The 12548-nt window shown below is 41.1% G+C and overlaps 1 protein-coding gene across 1 annotated transcript in view; it reads left to right on the top strand.

Annotated features, from left to right (window-relative positions):
* SPPL2B (signal peptide peptidase like 2B) overlaps positions 1-11306 on the top strand; it is a 164760-nt gene extending 153454 nt beyond the window's left edge. Inside the window, exons 13-15 of the mRNA XM_086947259.1 lie at positions 1462-1539; positions 4858-5018; positions 8706-11306. Coding sequence (XP_086803385.1) covers positions 1462-1539; positions 4858-5018; positions 8706-8969 — 503 coding nt within the window. The 3' untranslated portion in view covers positions 8970-11306. The remainder of the gene's footprint in view (positions 1-1461; positions 1540-4857; positions 5019-8705) is intronic.
* The last annotated feature ends 1242 nt before the right edge of the window (positions 11307-12548 follow it).

Below are 12548 nucleotides of genomic sequence, written 5' to 3'. Positions count from 1 at the left end.
TTGAAATATATGGTTATGTGTAGTGACTTATCTGAGTCCTATGCTGAATTGCTTTTGCCCACCTCTAGGCCAAAACATTTCTGGGGCTTTCTTCAAGACTATTTTCAAACTTAGGACTAGGCCAATGTTGTACTTCTCTGTATTATAATGTAATAACTGCGAAGAGCTTGTGTTCCCTCAATATGATAACAGGGTGTTATACAATTTTATGTATGAAGGGGGGAATTCATTTTGGGGACGTGTGGGGAGGCAGGCCAGCTCATGATTCTCGATTTGATATCAAGATCAATGTAGTACTCTGGGGAGTTGACGCGTGATGTACTGTGTTTGATTCTGATTGGTTATGATTTTGTTTTCTTATTCCATTGAAACATGTAAAGCAATAAAAATAAATAATAATAAAAAGAGCTCTAAGGTACTTTTTTTTAATGGAACATACCTATAGCTGACAACTTTAAAGAAGCAACAATGTCAACCCCACACACATTTACTATGCACTACTGCGTGGATATTCTTGTCCAGGTTAAGGTTGGCAAGACAGCATTCAGAGCTTTATTTCACACATCTGTATCGTCCACAGACTAGCCACCACTTTTGAGAGTTCTGTTTTATAGTCTATGCAGAGCATGTGTATCCACAACTGCATATGCTACAAACTGAAAATGTTACTCAAATTGTAAGCATCTGTTTGTAGCTTGTAGTGCTGTAGATTCACACGCACCCTCCATCCTCCCCAGAGTCAGCTTTTTGTGTTACACATGCCTGTAATATTAACATCTACTACTTAGTCATAATTTTGTACTAGTTCACCACTACATACCTATCCTCACAAGCTGTGCGAAAAACAGTCTAACAATGGAGTTGATGCCAATGCACACTGCCAACTAAGAGAGGAGTGACATGTTATCTTGTTAGTCGAAAAGACTTCTTCAAACAAAAACAACTTGCAAAGTCTGAGCCCAACACCAGATGGCAGGAACACGCAGAGCATGTGAATCTACAGCACAATAAGTTACAAATAGATGAATATGAGTTAAGTAACATTTTCATTTCTGTGTAGTGGCTTATTTTCTTCTATCATGGCCAGCGCAAAAGTTAGGAGGAAGTCCTATTTCCAGTTGCTGGATAGGACTTTAGACATCTAGAGGTCCTCGAGAGGTGGGTGCATAAACAAACAAATTGTTACTCATATACTTGCCTTAGCTTTTCCACAAAATATTTGTTCTGATTGCAGAAACTATACCATAACCCTGTTGAGTGCTAAGAGTCTGTGCAATGTCTGATGTACAGAATGCAATAAACGCTTCTTCTGAATATAGAAAGCCTGTATACCATCAAAAGCAATGAGTGATTGCCTTACAAACTCATAGTTTTTAATTCTGTTTAAGTATGATCATGTTCTTATTCCGATGGATGAATTGTAGACATTTGTAATATGTTTTTGTTTGTTTCTTTTGGTAGGATTGTTGGTCGCCTACTGCCACAGATTTGATATTCAGATGCAATCTTCAAGGATATATTTTGTAGCCTGCACAATAGGTTTGTATTACGGGAACAGGAGTAACTACATCAAATAATGTTACAACTCTTATGTTGGATTAATACATTTTGTATTTCTGAAAATTGCATATAAAAATTCCACAGAGGAAACTGATAATCAGTGCATGAGAATTTAAAAAAAAATATTCCAATGTGATTTAAAAATATCAGCTAGGACAGCCCATAACAATGAGACAATTTTTGTTTTTTTTTACGTTTCTGGCGGTTCAACATAACCTTAGGATATCGTTGATGTCACATTTATTTTAAAAGAAAGGACCTTGACAACTCAAATAGTCGTTTCTTGGGCTGTTAAGTTCCTTAAATAATCTGTATTATCTGCTGCTTTTGCTATTTGATTCACACTTTGAAAAGTTTTGCAGAGACCAAATGCACAGAATGTTATAAATAATGGCTTGTTCTGCAATTGTAACTAGACACTTTGTGTATATACTATATATAATGTCCTGGACTTTGCAAATTTGTCAATTTTGTCTAAGGATGTGAAACTACATAACTTCTTATGATTTGCAAACTGTTTTTGTTTGTACTTTGCATTTTTCAATTTCCTATATAAACTGCTTCCTATGTATTTTCGGCCTTAGGGCATTGCATTTCTAGCCCTATGCCTGGATATCATAGAGAGCAGTCACAAATGAAGGTCACTTTCCCGATCTGCAGTTTTGCGTGCACGTTCACATTTGGAACTCAACAAGAGAGCAGTTCAATCTCCGCAAAATTATATAATGTGAAATAGTCGACGTGGGCCATTACCTTTTCTATTCCCAATACCTGCTTACCCTGATCACACCTATGTGGGATCACAACTCTACCTACATGTTAACTGGATTTAATCATTCTGAAGTGTATAGGTAGGCAGGTTTGACTTGTGTTTACTATCTCTGTGGACCAGGTCCCCCTACATCCAATCTTGCTATGTTTCCAGACGTAGGCACCGACTATGTTGACTAAACAAGACCATTTTCTTTTTTCCAAGTCCTGTTGTGTCTATAAGATCTGGGTCTGCTCCATAAGTTTTAATAATGCAAGCAACAGGTTCAACCTAACCACTCACAAAAAAGTAGTCCTAGGTTAGTTAAAACAGAGTATTGTCAGTCTTGTACTGTTTTAAGAAATTGGTAACATCCATTCTGGTATCTACTGCTAAAAGCTTAATGGTCGAATTTGACACTAACCTGCTTACAGATGATCAATTTCACACATTAATCTACAAATGCTCCTACTGAGAGTGCTGAGGGAAATCTTTCAATTTCTAAACACAGACCGAAAAGAATGGGCTGTCCCTGCATTGATAGGACCGGGAGTTGGCTACACTAACACTTTATAGGTTTGTGTACCAATCTGCTCACTCTGCCCGCTGCTTAACTCCAATTTCTTCCACCTTCCTGCTTACTCCCACACCAGCTCCCCATGGCTTTCCTCCCACCTACTCCCTTTTGCTTCCACCCTTTGTCTCACTCTTGCCTCCCCCATTGCTTCCGCCTCCTTGTCGCTCCTCGTTGCTTCCCCACTCCCACTTTCTCCCCATTGCTTTGACCCCCTCGGGCATCTCAGTTTGGTCAGACCTTGTGCCCGTTCCTCATTGTTTCCACATCTGGCCCGCTCGCAGTTGTTTTGTAAACAAAGTAAGGCCCTTGTAGGTAATAAGTCCAGTAGCCAGTTGTGTAGATTATAAGAGCAGGTTTATTTAGTTACAAGTAAGATGGTAAGAATGCCCCCCGGGAGCAGCATCCTGCTGCTCAGCCCCAATCATTCTAGGTGACCGCTCATACAAACCATGCACACATGAACATTCTATTACATCACCTTCTCGCCGGCTGAGAAGCAGGGAACTAAGAGATAACCGGATACATGTTGCTCTCATCCCTTCCATTAGCTCCCCTTTTCTTCTCACCCTCCCGCCTTCTCCTGTTGCTTAGGCTCCCAATGGTTCCCACCTTTCGGCATGCTCCGATCGCCTCCCTCCTTTCGCCACTTCTCATTGCTTACCCCACTCCTGCCTGCTCCTCATTTCGTTTGCTCCCATTGCTTAAGCTGTCATTGCTTCCCACCTGCTCTGGTAGCTCCCCTACTTTCACCCACTTCTCATTGCTTACTGCACTCCTGCCTGCTCCCTGTGTCTTCCACAACTCCCGACGGCTCCCTATTGCTTTCAACCTGCTCCCTCTTGCATCTCTGATCCTGCCCGCTCCCTGAATGCCCCACTAACCTTTGCTCCCTCAATCACACCCACTCCAGGTTGCTTCACCTCTCCCGTCCGCTCCCCTCTGATTTGCCTGATCCACTTCCCATTGCTTCCCACCCTCAGCCTGTTCCCTGTAGCTATCCCCTCCCTCACCCTGTAACTTCCTTACGCCTACCCTCTGACCTAGCTTCACTCCTCCTGCTTGCTTCTGTAGGTTCCACATGCTCCCTTGTAGCTTCCCCCATGCCTGCTCTGTGTAGCTCCCACCCCCCTGACAGCTCCTAGTAGATCCCACCCCTCCTGTCCACTCCCTGTAGCTTCTACCACTCCTGCCTGCTCCCTCCCTCCAACTCTCTGTTGCTTCTACTATCAAAGCCAGCTCCTTGTTGCTTCCTACCCTCTGCTTCTTAGGTTTTCTGACTTCTTGGACACTTACAAGAAATTGTAATTCTGACTTAAATCTTTATTGTGCATGTTGAAAAATATTATAAGATTGATTTCCCTATATATCATGCATTTATTATTTGATAATTTCCACACATTATGTTTGGACATAAATGGAACATGGCAAGCATGGTAAAAATTCCACTTTTTATACATGATGAATTGACTTAAATCTGTTGTATCTAATATTATTCTGAGCTAATTTGTTTGCTAAACATTCCAAAGAGAACATATCAGTTGCATGTTCAGATGAGATTGTAGATTGTAGACATAACTCTATTCCTCCTTGTCCCACCCCAAAAATTTAGAAAGTCCCTCTATCACCTAGACACAAACCTGTTCTTCAATGGATATATTGCTCACAATATTGCTTTGGGAGATGTAACTGAGAGAAATAAGTACAGACACTTTTGCCTTGCTCTGTGTTGTTGGGTCCTCTCTGGCCCCATTGAAGTCTGTCGCAGATAGAGGAAATCTCCTGTCATGTTTTTCCCCCAGACATGTCCATGTGTTTTTCACCCAAGCTTTAGTTTGGTTGGCAAGTTTAACCCTTGCTGTCTCAAGGGATGACCTGCTTTACGTCAAATTTCTTTGCCTGTTCTTATTTATGTTTGTATTCTGCTGTCTGGATTGATGAAGAGCAATGGCCTTTTTCTTGTCTTACACAGCCTACGGAATTGGACTCCTCGTTACTTTTGTGGCCTTGGCTTTGATGCAAATGGGGCAGCCGGCTCTTCTGTACCTGGTGCCCTGCACTCTGATCACCAGCTTTGCCGTGGCATTATGTCGCAAGGAATTCACCATGTTTTGGACGGGCAGCGGCTTTGTGGTGAATACCAGTTTGATATGAGTGTCTACAAGAAATACTAATACTAAATACTAAAACTCTTACTAAAAATTAAAGTTGAGTAAAGCATTGTAGTATAATCAACATATCCAACAGACAACCTCTTTCATTTTTTGTTTCATTTGTAGTGTATTGTTTCCCTTGTTGGTCAACCCTCCCTTGCTGAATTGTGGTTTAGGTGGACTGCATAAAATCTCTAAATGTGACTTTGAAGGAGCTTATAAATTGGCAATGGCTAAAAACTCATTTTCTTCTTGTAATATAATACTGTAGAACATTGGAGAAGACTTTCAAGAAGACTGTTGAGGTTAAGACTGTATGCAATATATGCCTTAATCTCTATTTGAGATGTGCTGGAAAATTGAATTTACCAGAAAAATTGTAGAGACTTGGTAAAGCCTTCCATATTGTGTTAAGTCCTCCTTTTTTTAAATTTAAAGAACTGACCTTTTTATCATACAACAGAATCTCAATGTAAATGCTTTCTATGAAAGTACCACTTTGTTTGCTTGCATAATGTTTAGCAACTCTAATCCAAAATTCAATTTATCCGAAATAGCACTTTCAATTTTCAATTGTCCAAATTATATTATTCAAGAGATTAGACCACAATAGAGGTATCTGTGCTGCTTTCTGTCTGCATGTTACCATGGGTCGGTTGACGATTGCTTAGGGTCAGTATAAGCGTGCCACATAGCCAGCAACCAGACCAGACGTATGCTTGCCTGTGGAGGATAGCTCGCTGAACTCCTTTGGCCTTGGATTGTACATCAATAAGGTCATGTCATTGAGTCATTCACAAAGTATCCTAAAGTGTTAACTTGAGTAGTAGTAGCATCGGCGGGCGACTTAGTATTATTCAAATAAAAAACAAAATGTAGTTAGGAAAGAGTCTCATAGGTACGTTTATCATGTTTCTTAACTTTCAGAAGTACGTTTTTGTAAGTTAAGCAAAATGTCTTAATGCAGGAGTGTGGGTTGAAGGGATGGGGGTCACAGGAGGGTGAACAAGCTTCTTAACTCATTAAAGATGGTTTTACTACTTGAGAATCTACAGGGTTTTTTTCTCTTCTGTCCTTGTTGTCTGTGTTTCTTGTCGCCTCACAATGAGCATCATTTTTGCATCCTGTTTTTTTTTTTTATTCTTGTCATATTTTCAATGTTATCTTAAGGTGCTAATTTCATTGCTAATAAGAGATGCTGTACTCTATCATCCCAGAGGGTTCGGTTCTGAGCCTTAAGAGGTAGATTTAAACTGTTAACTTTGGAATTGGTGGCGGATCGTCTAACTTGTCTCTGGGAATTGAGCACTTCTTTGGCTACCATTAGCCCCATTAATCCTCATGAGCTGGAAATGAGAAAAAATTAGACTTTCTAAGATGAAGAATGTTGGTGTTTTAGACGTTATCGCCTAATGAAATCTTGTGCAGTCCATTTGAGTAATACCACTGACAGCCAGCCAGTACACAAATGCTTATCAGCATCCTTGGCTCACCAGGAGTGCTGAGAGCCTTTAGAATAAGAATTTGTCCCACAAGGCACGTTTCGCTAAAAGACTTCATCTTGCATGTTGAAGACAAGCCACTTGAGTAAGCGGAGTTTACCAGTGTCACCCTCTCTGGAGTCTGGCACTTAGAAGAGTGAATAGACTTACCTTTGTTGCTATTTCAGAGAGCTGTGCCAAGCATTGGCCAAGTGTTGCTCTTGTGATGGTAAGCAGCCTATCTGCCTCTCTTGGGTACTTTCTCCAAGGGTTGAGGCCTTGGCACTTTGAGGTGGACTGTTCCTTGAGAAGCAGTTGGTACTGCTTTGCAAAGGACAGACTTTGGCGAGATTAGCACAGGGGGCGAAAACCAGTTTTTGGAATTTTATAAAAAGAGATTACCAGTGATTTAGACCATGTGCAAGCATTCCTGACATCACCCTTTGTGTTTGTAATGCTTCGGTGAATCCATTCTGTTAGACTTTTATCCATTCAACATTGGGGGATTCGCAGCTCTGTCGTTGTAACTGGCTTTAACTACCTCTGTGATGATTCATCTTTTATTGGGTTTGCTCATAATAATAAACACTATGTGACAGCAGCAATTTGGGGAACGTAATCCTTTGGACTGTCCCATTCTTTACAGATTGATGATTTTTCAGTGCTATATAGAGGCATTAGTATGTGGAAGGCCCCGTTGCCTTATTACAGCTTTTTGTGGACATAGCTCTTTATGGACTTCACTTGGTTGTTCGCTCCCTCTTCGTCTCATTGTTTTGATTTATTTCACCCCTTCAGATGATCCTGCATTGTATGTCTCTGGTTAGTTTTAAAACTCACTTTGCATCTTGGTGAGTATATTTGAGCTAAAAAAAATATCTCTAAACATTTGATGAGTTTGTATCCAGACTCCATTGAATGCTCCGGTTGCTTTTAGCAGCACGTTTGAGTACCTTATTTGTGATGTGCAGTCCTTCCTGTACACCACTTAGACCGCTCTCCATATTGTTACCACCATGATAGATTATTGCGATAGCCAGTGTTTGGATGGTACCGCAAATCAATAATGTGGCCTAATCCGCAAACTTTAACCAGCATAACCTGAAAAACTCAAACACCTTATCCCCGTCAAACATCTGAAAACTGCAGTACAGTTGTAAGGATCCACTTTGGTCTGGCAGTAGCACCCCAAATCTCCCTCATTCTCCTCAGAGCTGTTGTACACACTGTGGCGAGACTAGTTAATTCTGCAGCTAGATATGACCGCATTACCCCTATACTGCGTAAACTCCACTGGCTAATGAGGTGTGCCAGAATCACATTCAAAATCTGCTGTCTTATGTGTAAACAACGCCTGTCGCATGAATATCCGTCCTAGCCAGCCTCCTCACAACCTCTGGTGGTTCAGGGAGCCATAGCTGTCAGCCAACACTGCTTCTAGAATATCCTGAATACACAACAGCCAATGCACAGAAACGGTCTTCCATGGAGTAGTCCGAGCGGCCTGCAACGCGTTGCCTCCCAAGTTCAGAACACTCACCCCATGCGATAATGAGGAAACTTGAAAGAGTCTGGTAGAATTAACTCCCTTTTATTGAACAGAAGCTAACCAGATAGCTTCAGCATAAGGGGCCCAGATAGCAGCTGATAACTTTCACAGAATTTCACATCACAACAACATTTTATTCTAAGACAGAATGCACATTCATCTTGTGAGCTAGCGGGCAGGTGTGACATCCATCAGTGCAAGGGATAGTAGTTAGATATGTAGAAATAGGTAATTGCCATACCTAACCACTCGTCTGCAAGCAACTACTCCTTGTCATTGTGAGATAACCCCCTTAAAGCCGAATTTACCGTGCATTCCCTTCTTATTTATAATTGTTGGAGATTTCATTGGTGGTGTGCTTGACAAGAGCAATTGTCTTAGCTGGAAGCCTGAGTGTATCTCCTACCCGTTTAGCCTTACATCTACCACTGTGTGAACTTCTACATCGTAAGCGGTTAAATATGATCGAGCACTCTGTAATAGAAAAATGAAAAAGAATGCACCTTAGATTGTGTCTTATGTCTCAAGCTCCATCTTCCCATCAGCCCTCATTGCAGTTCCTCCTGTTCAGTGTAATATTTTCTTAGTGTGGTTTGCAGACACCTAACCATAGTTTTACCAACTTCCTGTTTTGCAGAAGGAGCTGCCTCCTTCCCCTTTGGTCATGGCTCCTGCTGGCTGCCTCGAGCCCCTTAAAGATTCAGATGGACCTTCTTCTCAACTTGAGGGAGAGGACCAGCTGACCAATCCCAGACTACATGTAGAAGAACTGATAGACTCCACCCCATGCCCAGAGGACCAGTCTGGGTCCGTCGAGGAGGATTGCAGGCGGCATTCCGAAGAGCCACCAAAGCCAGATATTGATGAACATGAAAACGAAGCTCCTTCAGAAAAGATCTAGACCAAAGCAGAGGGGAAATAAAGCTTCTACGCCCTGCAGCGATGCATTTCACATGGAATTTTGATGATAAATGTCTAGAAATGTTCAATTTCTGAAGCATAGGTTAAAGGAAGTGTTTATTGGTCATGATTGTCTTCATGAGATACGGTGCTTTTTTTTGATTATACACAAAAAAGGTTCCTATGTACGAACTTCAGCTATAAAATTTTAGTCAATAACTTCAACTTATTTTTCTATTGCGTTATACCAGGCTAGTAGAATCACAATTGTTTTTCTCTCTGAATGTATTTTCTGCGCTTTTGGCTGTTGTGCTTTAGTTTTTTGGTTTTTTTTCAGCATAGGATAACCATCTGGCAACAATGTAGAGATTGAGTTGACTGACAGGAAGGATTTAATGGATAATAATAGGGGGGTGGAGAGATTGTGTAACAATTGGATTTAGCACTTTCCCTTCATAGCACTTTACTTTTGTTTTGGTAGTATTATTTTTTTAAGTGATATGGAAAAGGACTCATACTTGCAAAATTGCCTTGGCTTCCGGCCTTGAGGGACGTACAAAGTTGCATCTTTGGTTAATTAAGAGACACTTGTGGTAATAGGGATAAATGAGTGGTATTTGGCTGTTCAGGGATGTAGTAGCTTCTGGTTATTTTCAGAAATAGTACCCCACTTCGTCTTATTTTCTTCTTCTCTAGTCTCACATTAACGTAACTCCTGCATTTGACGTTCGGATCTAACAATCTCGAATAAGTGCATAGTTTTCCATATGTGCTCCTTAGCAATTACCACATTCTGGCTCTTCGTTTCCTCAGCATGTCTTGCCCATGTGAATTTCCATCTTCCACAATTTTTTATATTAATTTTATCCTGGAATGTTTCTCCTCTGGCTTGTCGTCCTACATCTGTGAGTGTACTTTCCATTGTTTAGATCGATGTTTCAGTTCAGCACTTCGCTCCCATCACCTCGTTCTATTGCCATTCTCATTTTCTTGACTTCATTCTCTTATGCGACTTTGCCTACTGCTTTGCTTTAATCTCTTTATCTGTGCCGCTATTCCTATTTCTTCTTTTTTTTTTAACCACTTTCAGAAGATTCTGCCCTTGATTTTCTTTACTTTGCTCTCCAAATTTCTCGTGTTTGTTGCTTGTCTCGTCTACAGAGATGTTTGCATTTTTCATTCCATTTCTCGCTCTGACCTCAATGCTTTCTGTTTATTTTTTTCAACCTTTTCTTTTCATACCATTCACTTTTCTTCTGTGGCCTGTGCAGTTCTTCTCATTTGCTTTTATATTCTATCCTTTGTAAGTCACCCTTGCTTTTCATGCCCTCTCTTTGTTCCTGACTTTACTTGCTAATCCTTCAGAAGTTCTTCATTTTGCTTTTTTCCCTCAGTGTTATAGTTGTCAATTTCCAAAAGCCAGTTACTTTTTAGTACTTTCTGCTACTTTGGTTTTAACTTTTGCGACTCGTTGAGACAGATCACTTCTACGGCAGCCTGGAGTGCACCATAAACCTGTGCTTTTATGCATGTCCTGAGTCTTCTTTTCTGATGGGGGCCAGCTCCTGGGTGTCCAGCTACATTGGATGGGAGGAGGTGGAATTGTCACCACTTGTCCTCTCCAAAGGATCATTTTTCACCTCTTCACTGTGAAGCAAACCCAACTACCCCCACCCCCTCAAAAAAAAACTCCTAAACATGAACAATGATTGTCTTGCTAGGTTGTCCTGTTGGTTGCCTGGTTATCTTACAAGGGCTAGTTGGCAGAGTGAAATGTGTAGCAATATCTGGGGATGGCCTACAAGACACTTGTAGATGAGCAGCCTGGATAATTTGTCTCTTTTAACTATGCGGCCACTGCCAAAGAGAGCATTGCTTTGTAAGCGCAGAGCTGGCACGTTTTCAGCAAGTATGATCCCCATTTCCTATTGCCGTTAATGTCGCTGATGCCGTTTTATGGCTTTGTTCCAAAAGAAGCCGCAAGTGGTACACACATTTGAAGCATGGCCCTCTTCTACAGTCTTTGCTTTGTTCTATATGAAAAGAAGGGTGTTTCATCCAGTGTGTGGAACACGCAGTTGTCTGTTTTTTAAGCAATTCACAGAGTGAATACAGTTTAGAACCTGGAGATGGAGAATAAGATCTGCAGCGAGGAGAATCTGTAGGGAGGAGTTTATGTTCACTACAGTGTTGATCTTTTTTTAATTTATTACATTTTTATTACTTGAATGTAAGACTTGAAATCCGGTCATGTGCCTCCCAACACTGTCCTTCAAGGTAAAGGTCAGTGATCCATCATGTTTGTTCAATTTGCATTAAAAATACTTTTTCAAATGTTTTATAGTCTACTTTTTTCCTTGGGGATGTTTTACTTACCTTTGTTAGCAGCCAAGTCTGCCTCTCAATCTCAGCAAGTTATCCGCTGGACACCTAGAACCACTCATATTTACTTCAATGTACAACTTAAGAATGGGTTTGCTCGTCATGTAACACATGGGTATTGGTTGGGCAGAAATCTGCTTCTCAAAGCTGTTCAATCCAGATATTTGCTAGATTTATACTGTGTACACACTTATAAAGCAATTTATCCTCTTCCGTTCCCTTTTTACATCTTGCCTAGGCAGCGCTTGCACAGCCTCTTTGAGACATGCTGTATTCATGTATGGACTTTAAGCTCCGTCCATCTTTTCAATTGGCTCCCGTTACTGTCCTTTGTAAATGGGGGATTTTGATTCGTTAATAGGCTTAGTAGTCCCTCCTGAGTACCTCCTTTTCTCCTGTTGTAACCTCCCATAAGCCCTGCTCCCGTTACAGGTGTTGTTACTCAGTATGTTTTTTTTTCTGTTTGTGTGCATTGTTTTCTAAATTACTTACTCCTAGGCTCTGTTGCAGGCACAACAGGCTCTCTGCAACCCAGTGTTTTCGTGGCTCAGCGTGGCACCTGATCATGGACGCCACGCTTTATCTTTTAAAGAGGCTCCCTCCCTGTTCCACGCTGGCTGCCTTGTTTTATGCTTCCTCAGATTATTTTGTATTAGTTGCTTTCGCTATAAGCATGTCGACCCTCTTACCTCTCCCACAACACTGCTTGCCCACCCTCAGGATCCCTCCATGATCACTTTTTAATTTTATTATGTTTAATCTAAAGTAACAGCTTTTTAGTGGTTCACAATGTGTGTGTTGTGGCACCCCTGTGTGCCGTAAAAGGTAGCCACGGGTGCCTCTCCAAGCACACTGGGAAACAACAGATAACGCTTTCCATCATGTAAACAAGCCAAATCAGCTTTTAGATGCTCCCTCCCCGCTCCACGGGAGGCTGCATCACTTCATGCTTCGTCATATGTTTTTTTTATTACTTGCTTAGGCTACTGTCAACTAGCATGATGTGCAGTGGGCGGGGCTTTAAGCTTATTCACGGCACAAGTGCGAATCCCAGTTGTGATGTTACTACACATTTTTTTAAAAAATCTTTTTATTAGCAGAATATATGAAAGCAATCATGACAGGCTGGACAAATTTGTAATCTTTACAATTCTTATGTGTACATAATCGCCATTGCTGTTTGGTAATTAGTCATTTT

This window comes from Lissotriton vulgaris, chromosome 12, assembly GCF_964263255.1.
Source record: "Lissotriton vulgaris chromosome 12, aLisVul1.2, whole genome shotgun sequence".
Taxonomy (NCBI): domain Eukaryota; kingdom Metazoa; phylum Chordata; class Amphibia; order Caudata; family Salamandridae; genus Lissotriton; species Lissotriton vulgaris.
This window is presented reverse-complemented; position numbering and strand designations above follow the sequence as displayed.